The sequence below is a fragment of the Xenopus tropicalis genome, chromosome 10, assembly GCF_000004195.4.
Source record: "Xenopus tropicalis strain Nigerian chromosome 10, UCB_Xtro_10.0, whole genome shotgun sequence".
NCBI classification, from domain to species: domain Eukaryota; kingdom Metazoa; phylum Chordata; class Amphibia; order Anura; family Pipidae; genus Xenopus; species Xenopus tropicalis.
The window spans coordinates 37,282,397-37,293,087 of NC_030686.2; the positions used below are offsets into that span (position 1 = coordinate 37,282,397).

The window sequence follows — 10,691 nt, forward strand, 5'->3', positions numbered from 1 at the left end:
CAGAAGCTACTGATACTAAAGGTCCCCTTGGACCGATTCGGCAGCTTATTGGCCCGTGTAGTGGCAGAAACGAGGGGCCTGCCCGACCTAAAATTGGCCAGATATCGATTGGCCAGGTTAGAAAATTTAGTCGGATCAGGGGACCGCATCGGCTCGTTGATGCGGTCCCCGAACTGACTGCCCCATTGCTGCCAATATAATTTGATCGTTTGGCCCCAGGGTCAAATGATCGAATTATTTTTTTTTACCTACATGCTCCCCGATATCGCCCACCCAAGCGAGCGAATCTCAACGTGTATGGGGACCTTAAGCTAAAATGGCAGCTGCTGTCTTAAACAGAGGGAGCTTCTAGGGCTCTTTACTCAGGTATGTTAAAGTTTTCTTCTAAATATAGCATTCCAGCTTGCACTTATGTGGCGAATCTATTGGCAGTAAAATGCAAAATTGCCTTTCCTTCTCCTTTGAAGCATTCAACACACTGATCACAATATATATGAAAAGAGATACACAAGTTTCTTACAGTTTTTCCTACCTGTCTTTTCAGCTTCTCCTAAATCAACAAAAGTAGGACATGGGGGTAATATAGCAGACAGCCCCAAACCTTTCTCTCCTCAATCATCAACACCTGTATCCTCCAAGCAAGAGCGATCGGCCACCACCGGCAGCATCCTTAATCTCAATCTTGGTTAGTTTTCCCACAACAGATTGTTTTCTTGTAAAGTTAAATGTCACTGTAATGGTCATACTTCTCACCCAAGCTTATTTTCCATCCCACTACATCCTATATTTGTCCTGCTGAATTGTGCTTAGTACAGGGGAATCCCTATGCTGCCATAGTTTTATGGCATCTCTTTGTACAGACTATGAGCAAACTTAGGGGGCTGTTCCTGCTGAATTGTGCTTAGTACAGGGGAATCCCTATGCTGCCATAGTATTATGGTATCTCTCTGTACAGGCTATGAGCAAACTTAGGGGGCTGTTCCTGCTGAATTGTGCTTAGTACAGGGGAATACCTATGCTGCCATAGTTTTATGGTATCTCTTTGTACAGGCTATAAGCAAATTTAGGGGGCTGTTCCTGCTGAATTGTGCTTAGTACAGGGGAATACCTATGCTGCCATAGTTTTATGGTATCTCTCTGTACAGGCTATGAGCAAACTTAGGGGGCTGTTCCTGCTGAATTGTAACACAATTAAATTACTATACCTTTTTTTAGTTGTGCAACCAATAAATTGGATTAAACTTATTTTTAATATTTTTTTCAGACCGCAGCAAGGCAGAAATGGATTTACAAGAGCTCAGTGAATCGGTATTACAGTCTACGCCCACCCCACTTATATCCCCTAAGAGACAGATCCGGAGTAGATTTCAGCTTAATCTTGACAAAACCATAGAGAGCTGCAAAGCCCAATTAGGTATGAAAACCCCACTTTCCTAATTAAAAACAAAACAAGGCTATAACACAAAAGTGCTGGTTTTGACTTCTGTTTGTACATTCAGGGATCAACGAAATCCCTGAGGATGCCTACACAGCTGTGGAACACAGCGACTCCGAGGAATCAGAGAAAACAGACAGCAGCGACAGCGAATACGTGAGCGATGAGGAGCACAAGACCAAGAACGAACAAGAAGACGTCGAGGACAAGGAAAGTGTTAAAGCTGAAAAAGAATCCTCCTCTTCTTCATCGGTATCTTCTTTAAAGAAGAAAGCCAAGACACCTGCATCCGCTGATACCAAGGATAATGCAAAAAGCACTTCCACGGCAACGGAGAAAGCAGACACCCCCTCCAAAGATAAATCTGGTCCAGAGGCACCGAAGGAGGTAACAGAAAGGACCAAAAGTGCCCCTCATTCTGCCAAGGAAAAGCTAAAAGGGAAAGATGAAACAGACTCTCCAACAGTCCGTCTGGGTTTGGACTCTGATTCTGAAAGTGAACTGGTAATAGACTTGGGAGAGGATCAGTCCGGCCGAGAAGGCCGCAAACACAAGAAAGAAACAAAGGAAACACCTGCCAAGCAACAAGAAAGTACGTAGCCTACGTCTACCTACTGCTCTACAAACAATAAATACCAGAACACTTTGTAGGCGTTATAGGTGCAAGTCATACGCTTACACCATCTTATAGAGTTCCATTGCAACCTTGGTTCTGAGCCTGAAAGGTTAGCTCTGTGTTTCATAGCATAGTTGGCTGCACTTGGCAAATCCGTTTCTACTAAGGATGCACAGAATCCAGAATTTGGTCTGGAATTTAACCACATTATGCAAACATTGCAGAGATTTGGCTAAATCCCAAATTGATTCCATGCATTTCTAAGAGAAAGGTCATTTGTTAAATGCAACCGACAGTGCTATGGCACCCACAGATAATCATTTGAACCAGACCTCAGTGCTTAGCCAAACCATTAAAGAAGTGAGGACAACTATTTTTTTTTAGATATGGCAATTTTAAAGATGCAGATTGGGGTTCAGTGTTGAGCTGTCAAATTACTATTCATTTGATACAAAAATTGTGGCTTCACTGTATTCCTAGTTTGGTTGTTTGGTAAGAATAATAGCAATCATTTTTACATTAATGTTTTGTGTGCAGGTAAATCCCCTGCTGTGTCAAACTCCAACAGCCAGTCCCAGCCGGAGACCCCCATCTTGACCCGGTCAGCAACCCAGGCAATTCCTGCAGTAGGTGTCACTGTGACCACCAGTGCCCTGGCTGCGGTACCTGTAGCAGCTGCTGCCACGGGCAGCCCCGTCAAGAAGCAAAGGCCGCTGCTGCCTAAGGAAACAGTCCCTACTGTGCAGAGGGTGGTGTGGAATTCTTCCAGTAAATTTCAGACCTCGTCCCAGAAATGGCATATGCAAAAAGTACAGAGGCAACAGCAGCAGCAGCAACCGGCGACAGCAGCAGCAGCAGCAGCAGCAGCAGCAGTTCCACAGTCTCCCACCGGAACCAGATACCAAACCCGACAGGCTGTGAAAGGTACACTTGAAAGCCAAACCCTGCGCACATACTTTTAATTATCCTTTATTTATATAGCACCAACATATTCTGCATCGCTTTAGAGCAATTGTATATCAGTCCCTGCCCCAGTGGAGCTTACAATCTAAGGTCTCTATCACATTCCCATCAGTCCCTGCCCCAGTGGAGCTTACAATCTAAGGTCCCTATCACATTCCCATCAGTCTCTGCCCCAGTGGAGCTTACAATCTAAGGTCCCTATCACATTCCCATCAGTCCCTGCCCCAGTGGAGCTTACAATCTAAGGTCCCTATCCCATTCCCATCAGTCCCTGCCCCAGTGGAGCTTACAATCTAAGGTCCCTATCCCATTCCCATCAGTCCCTGCCCCAGTGGAGCTTACAATCTAAGGTCCCTATCCCATTCCCATCAGCCCCTGCCCCAGTGAGCTTACAATCTAAGGTCCCTATCCCATTCCCATCAGTCCCTGCCCCAGTGGAGCTTACAATCTAAGGTCCCTATCCCATTCCCATCAGTCCCTGCCCCAGTGGAGCTTACATCTTTAGAGATCCACCCAAAACTGAGCCCTGCAGCTGTGCCCACAGTATAGCATTTACATTCCATCCGGTTGTGTTTTGCAGTACATATAGGATACTATTACAGAATATTACTTTGTATAGCAGCACATTATATTTAAAGGATTTTAGCCGTGTGTATTTGGATGCCACTGGCATTAAGAGCAGAGAATGTTGATCTCAGCCTATGAAAGACATTGTCATTTTATTTGTTCCTTATTCATTGCAAAAGCAAGAAAAAAAACTGATACTGCCAAACAAGCAAAAGAGAATGTCTACTCCCTGTCAGACTAATCTGCTGTATCTACATAAAATCTAATTACTGTGTCCTATGCTTTCAGCTGTGCAACAGAAAGATGTAACCCCGGCCACTACAACCTCCACCATAACCCTCGTCACCAACGCTCCACCGCTCACAGTGGTACCAAGCCCTGCAAACACCGTAAACGCTCCAGTCAGTACTGACCTACCAATTGCCACTGCTTCTGCTGATGTTGCTGCTGATATTGCTAAATACACCAGTAAAGTAAGTCCCATGAGCAGGACAGTCAACCAGATATAAGTGCACTCTGATCAAACACATGAATTACATTCACTACCTCAAGAAGAACCAGTCCATTAGGCCAGTTAGGGTGAGATTTTGGGGGTGGGTGCTTATTTGTGCCCTGGGTACCCCTGGAACTATAGCAGGGTGAATGTTACCCCAATGTTTCTATATATCTGTAAACTTGCTATGAGCTAAGGGGGCCCAGCCTGAAGGCCAGTTAGGGGGAGATTTTGGGGGTGGGTGCTTATTTGTGCCCTGGGTACCCCTGGAACTATAGCAGGGTGACTGTTACCCCAATTTTTCTATATATCTGTAACCTTGTTATGGGCTAAGGGGGCCCAGCCTGAAGGCCAGTTAGGGGGAGATTTGGGGTAAGTGCTTATTTGTGCCCTGGGTACCCCTGGAACTATAGCAGGGTGACTGTTACCCCAATGTTTTTATATATTTGTAACCTTGTTATGGACTAAGGGGGCCCAGCCTGAAGGCCAGTTAGGGGGGGATTTGGGGTGAGTGCTTATTTGTGCCCTGGGTACCCCTGGAACTATAGCAGGGTGACTGTTACCCCAATGTTTCTATATATCTGTAACCTTGTTATGGGCTAAGGGGGCCCAGCTTGAAGGCCAGTTAGGGGGCGATTTGGGGTGAGTGCTTATTTGTGCCCTGGGTACCCCTGGAACTATAGCAGGGTGACTGTTACCCCAATGTTTCTATATATCTGTAACCTTGTTATGAGCTAAGGGGGCTCAGCCTGAAGGCCAGTTAGGGGGGGATTTGGGGTGAGTGCTTATTTGTGCCCTGGGTACCCCTGGAACTATAGCAGGGTGACTGTTACCCCAATGTTTCTATATATCTGTAACCTTGTTATGAGCTAAGGGGGCCCAGCCTGAAGGCCAGTTAGGGGGGGATTTGGGGTGAGTGCTTATTTGTGCCCTGGGTACCCCTGGAACTATAGCAGGGTGACTGTTACCCCAATGTTTCTATATATCTGTAACCTTGTTATGAGCTAAGGGGGCCCAGCCTGAAGGCCAGTTAGGGGGAGATTTGGGGTGAGTGCTTATTTGGAACTATAGCAGGGTGATTGTTATAGTCACCATGCTATAATGTTGTACACTTAGTGAACTAAAAGCAGAGCTTTGCCATCTAATCTAATTTATTAGTACCCCATATTTCCACAGCAGTACTACGCTTAACTGTGTGTATGATGGTTAGCTGAAGCATGACTCTTTGACTTTCTTTGTATTCAGATGATGGATGCAATTAAAGGGACAATGACTGAAATCTACAATGACCTGTCTAAAAACACTACTGGGAGCACCATAGCTGAGGTACTGAGCCAGCCTGGCTGTGCATTCTGTTGTGTTGTTATTGGATTGTAGGCTTATGGTTTTGATCATTGGAGGACTGAGCACATCTTAGCATGTGTTATGCTTCACCTTGTATCTTGCTGTTGGTTTTTCTGGTAGATCCGGCGATTACGGATCGAAATTGAAAAGCTCCAATGGCTTCACCAGCAGGAACTTGCTGAAATGAAGCACAACCTAGGTAAGAAAGATACTTTGCAATACTGAGGCTTTTCAGAGAGGTTCCAAAACAAGTTTTACCTACTGATGGCAACAGTGTTGACATGGGCAGCCCCACTGAGTTGCTTGAGAGAGCTTGCAGTATTGCAGCATGGCCACTAGAGGGTCTATTCTTTAACTCTAGGTCAAATATGCCACAGTTATCTGATGCAATATGGCAGCTTCTGCCCATCTGTATTAATCCAAATATGTATATAAAGAATATACATACATATGCAGATTTGTCTTTATACTGTACTATACTGTAATTTAAGGAAAATAGAATTTTAGAAGAAGAAACGCTTGAAAAGGTGCTGGAGTATAAACCAACCCATCAAAAGGGTAGAAACGTACAATTATATAATTATATATACAATATATACAATTTACTTTGCACATTTAAATAGTTGGGAGTGGTATGATTTGCACTCTGAAATTGTTTCTACTTAATAACAGAAATGCTGTAAAGTGACAGAGATTTTTCAAAACTGCATAACAATACATGCATACCACCCAGCAGAATGAAAAAACTACCAGAAAATGGATATCGTTGGGCAGATGAGAATCATGTTGATGTTTTGGCATAAAGGGGAATGATAGCAGAGTTGGCATTGTAATAGAGTGTATATATATACTTCCAAAAAGTATTTGCACCAGTGTCCAATTTCCTGCACGTTAGGGTCCCGTACAGATAACGCCCCAATTTAGCAGGTACCCAAACTAATGAATTGTTTGTTGTTTAAGAGCTAACAATGGCAGAGATGAGACAGAGCCTGGAGCAGGAGCGAGACCGGCTAATAGCCGAAGTAAAGAAGCAGACGGAGTTAGAGAAACAGCAAGCCGTGGATGAGACAAAAAAGAAACAGTGGTGCGCCAACTGTAAAAAGGAAGCCATCTTTTATTGCTGTTGGAATACAAGTTACTGTGACTACCCTTGTCAGCAAGCCCATTGGCCAGAGCACATGAAATCGTGCACCCAGTCAGGTAGGGACTTGGCTGAATCTACATGCCTAACCTTGTTAATGGTTTCTATGGCATAACATCCCTAGCAACATCTCATTAAAGTTATTATAGTTATTAAGATATACCTTGCTCCAGACTGTACATGTTACATGGCCACAATGGTTGGCTCACTGATGCCTTCACATGTCCCTATCATCACATTTCCTAAGCCTCTGAAATAATTCTTAATCTCAAAATGATTGGATGAGAAAAATGCAGACCAGGACAACACGGAATGCTTTGCTAATAACAAACATATTGAAAATCCCCTTGTCTATTTACAGCCACAGCCACACAGCAAGAGCCTGACCCCGAACTCAGCACCGATAAATCCGGGCAACCGACCTCGAGCATCCAACCACAGTCAACTGAAACCAGCAGCACCCCAAAAGAAAAGGAGGGTGACAAAAGCAAAGAGAGTGTGACTGTACGTATCGCTGGTCCGTAGGGTGTCCAGAGCCAAAGTGAGTTCAGAAAAGTGTCTTGTCTGTCTGCCTGCAGGTGAAAGGAGCTTCTGGCTTGCAGCTCATCTCTTAAAGGCTTCATGTTTTCTTTTCTAATAGCACATTCATGCACTATTCCAAGGCAAGAAGCATATTGTATTCACACACATGTATTTTATAAAGTCCCTTGTTTTGGTCTCCTGGCTTAAAGTCTATGGTTAAAAACTGAATGTTTAGAAGTCTGCCCTCTTGTGGTCGGAATGTCAGTCACAGCCCAACACATTAACACAGTGGAGTGTACGCTCTGTGAATTATTCTCTAATTTGTTAGATTTCTACACACCGAATTGTGATATTGCATGCGATTCTATTTCTTTGAAGAAGATGAGATTTTGACACAGTTGCCATTGACTCATATACTAGAGTACGTGTTTTGTACTCTGCCCCCCTGCTATTTGGGTATTTTTTTTTAGTTTGGTCCCTGCTTAGAAGAGCCAATGTCTACCCTAAATATCTTCTTTAAATAGGTCTCTTCGAACTCCCCATTTCCCCCTATTATAGAACATATACACCCATAGGGGGGGGTGAGCGGCTGAGAATCACAACTCGCAGCATGCTCTGCTTCCCATTGGTAAGGGTTATAGCCCTGCCAGTTTAACAAGCCATGCCCTATGCCATGTGTTAAACAGCTCTCACTATAGCCACATGGTAGGATGAAAATGAGCGGTTTCCTGTGCTGTCTCTGCAGATAGCAACAGGTGTGCCAAGCTGCCAGCCTATAAAACTGGTCCAGGTGTCGCAGACCACCACCTTTATCCCAACTACTCAACCCACAATTGTAAGTACCATGATCTCATATAGCCTGCCATTCCAGTAGTGTAGCATCTCTGTGTTTCCTCTCTTGTCACTGTTGGAGCTGCAGTTCCTCTGGTGCTATTTACTCTGCTGTGCGCCACTTCATTTTCCATTTTGCTTCTTACGTTAATTTCCATTGCATTGCTGGCTGCAGCATGACTATAACCAGATTGACTTTATCTGTTTTTTTCTAGGTACATCCCCCTCTCTCCAGCCTAGAAACTGTAGTGTTAATGTAGGAGGGGTATTGATTTCAGTATTTTGAGCACATCTAGTTGAAACCAGCCCAGTCGATCTCGATCTAATAAAGTCACTGAAACTAGTACTGGTGCTGGGGCCCTAAACTAGCCCTCTTAGGACCTATTAGGAGTCCAGCCCCATAGCTGGGGAACCTCTCTCTGCCTTACACATATAGTTCTGTACACAAAAGTTGCAGATGTGGCAAGTCACACTTGTCTCTTATTGCAGCTAAATGATAAAGCTGTATGATATATCAACAGAGAAAGATCTGTACCATGGTTTTCCCCATCTCCCCTCTGGTTAGTCATCATAAAGAATTCCTGTTGCATGGGAATGGCGCAGATGAGTGAGTCCTAAATCAGTAAGGGTGTGGCATACCCAGGAGGCCCTGGGATCCTGGGGCCATGTTTACTATTGTACTACACATATAATGTAATGTAAATATTCAAACTAGTCTTTCCATTTTTTCGGTGTCCCTGCAACTGGGTTTATCTTCCAGGTTTAGAGTAAATTATTCCAGGTAAAGGTTATATAAACTTGGTGGAGTGCCTTCTTTTAGCCTCAGCTATGCTGTAACTATATAACCATTCTGTTATCTTGCTGTCTGGTTGCTGGCATCCTTTACCCTAGCAACCAAACAGGGGGCTCTGCTCACAAGAGGATTATTGTGCATGCTTGTTTATATGCTAAACACAAATAGCAGCATCTATTCTCCCTAGCTGCTTACTTTCTGGGTGTATATGGTCAACCCATCCCAGTGAAGGTGTGTGCATTGTGGGCAAAAACATTACAACTGTGCCCAAATATTGCCCTTGGCACAGAGCGCTGCTTTGGTAAATAAGCCCTATACCCCTGTCTCACCAGTTATTTGTTAAGTTTCTGACTCTGCATATTGTATATTTTGTTTGACATTCCATCGAGGACTTAACATTTTGTACTTAATTTGCAGACCATCCCGGTCGTGGTGAGTCCAACTGCTGGAACCATGGCGGTGAGAACAGGGGTCCAATATGTTCAGACCACAATGCCAGTTCAAGTGAGACGGGTGTAGCACGGAACCAACCCTGCCCTGCTTATCGACCCTTTGGTTGGACTCTTGGCATCAGTGGACAAATAATAGGCAACACTACAATTCCAGCATTGGCTGGGGGACTCCTGCATCTGGCGGGAGTGGGGGGTCTCTATCAAAGGAACCCAATTCTATGCGTGTAAATATTGTACAATTGTGGATGTCATTTAAATTCAAGCACCAATTTTTTCTATGGACCTTTAACTTATGAACGTGGCTTCACAAGGCGAGTGGCAGGCTGCTGCATCATTTCCCAATGAATTGACTCTATATCCGCCACCTGCTGGAAATAAACTGCTCCTACAGGCGGTGAGGGGGGGGGGATGAATGCCAGACGTCAAGAATGAAAGCTGCCACACCGGGAAGCAATGGTGGTTTTTACTCTACGTGAAACAGAGCGCTTACATGAATTGGATTATGGATATTATGTGTGTATGTGACTTTGACTAATTGTACATGGTGTTATTAATATAAATTTTACAGACCCCCCCTAAGAACGTTAAAATGACGTTGACAAGCAAAGGACCTTGTTTTTCTATATAAAGGTGTCTCTCCGAACTTTAGGAATCGGGAATTGATTCGCCCGCGAGCGCATTTGGTCATGTTCCAGAATAATGACATTTCTATAAAAGCATGAGAGCAAAATCCCAACGGAACCCGCGGAACCTCTGCCTGTTACATTGGATACTGTATTCTGATTCTGTACAAACTGCTCCAGTCACAGACCATGTATGTATATGAGACGATTTATTGTACAATACCCATCCATTCCACATCGCTGTACATTGTAGTCATGTTATTTTCCTCCCATTATATGTAAAGGATCCCGTGTGTACAGCAGCCGGCTACACGGAAGCGCAGAGAATTAAATAACAAACAAATGAGAAAGAGAACAGGAGATGTGTTATTGCCGACGCGTCGGGAGTCGCATTAGCCGCGCTGGCCTTATTTGTGAAGCATAATTGCTTTTAGCATATCCGAAGTATTTTTTCACATTTTCTTTGTATAAAATTTGTATTAAATCTAATTTTTTTTCTTTTTTGATTCTTTTGTTTAGTGTATTTTCTGAAAAGTGCTTGTTAGGCTTTGTCTTCAATTGGGACAGAGAGAGTGATCTTTCAGTTATAAGCGTAAGTTCACCTTTAAGGGTGACGACACACGTCTTTATTTTTTATTTTTGTGTGTTTTTTTTTTCATTTTTGGTTGCTGGGGTCTAGTTTACCCTAGCAACCAGGCAGTGGTGTGAGTGAATGCCTGGAAGATGATTAGAATAAAAGATAACCATGAAATTGTAGCAATAGTTTTTTAGCTGCTGGGGTCAGTGACCCCCTACCTGAAAGCTGAAAAGAGTCAAAAATATTAAAAAATACATTTAAAACAATACAAAATAAAGACCAATTGAAAGGTTGCTCAGTTCTCATCTGGCCAGCTGACCCAGGATAGTGGGGT

The 10,691-nt window shown here is 43.8% G+C and overlaps 1 protein-coding gene across 16 annotated transcripts in view; it reads left to right on the forward strand.

Moving 5' to 3' along the window:
* Nucleotides 1-10,286, forward strand: part of zmynd8 (zinc finger, MYND-type containing 8) — a 57,865-nt gene extending 47,579 nt beyond the window's left edge. For 10 of the 16 annotated variants that reach the window (XM_012971649.3, XM_012971651.3, XM_012971650.3 and 7 more), the window contains 11 exons: nt 545-685; nt 1,265-1,414; nt 1,500-2,027; nt 2,589-2,975; nt 3,870-4,054; nt 5,320-5,400; nt 5,539-5,617; nt 6,379-6,618; nt 6,921-7,063; nt 7,827-7,916; nt 9,123-10,286. In XM_012971649.3, the coding sequence (XP_012827103.2) occupies nt 545-685; nt 1,265-1,414; nt 1,500-2,027; nt 2,589-2,975; nt 3,870-4,054; nt 5,320-5,400; nt 5,539-5,617; nt 6,379-6,618; nt 6,921-7,063; nt 7,827-7,916; nt 9,123-9,224 (2,126 nt within the window). In that variant the 3' untranslated portion in view covers nt 9,225-10,286. 16 annotated transcript variants of the gene reach the window in all.
* Nucleotides 10,287-10,691: the final 405 nt, after the last annotated feature.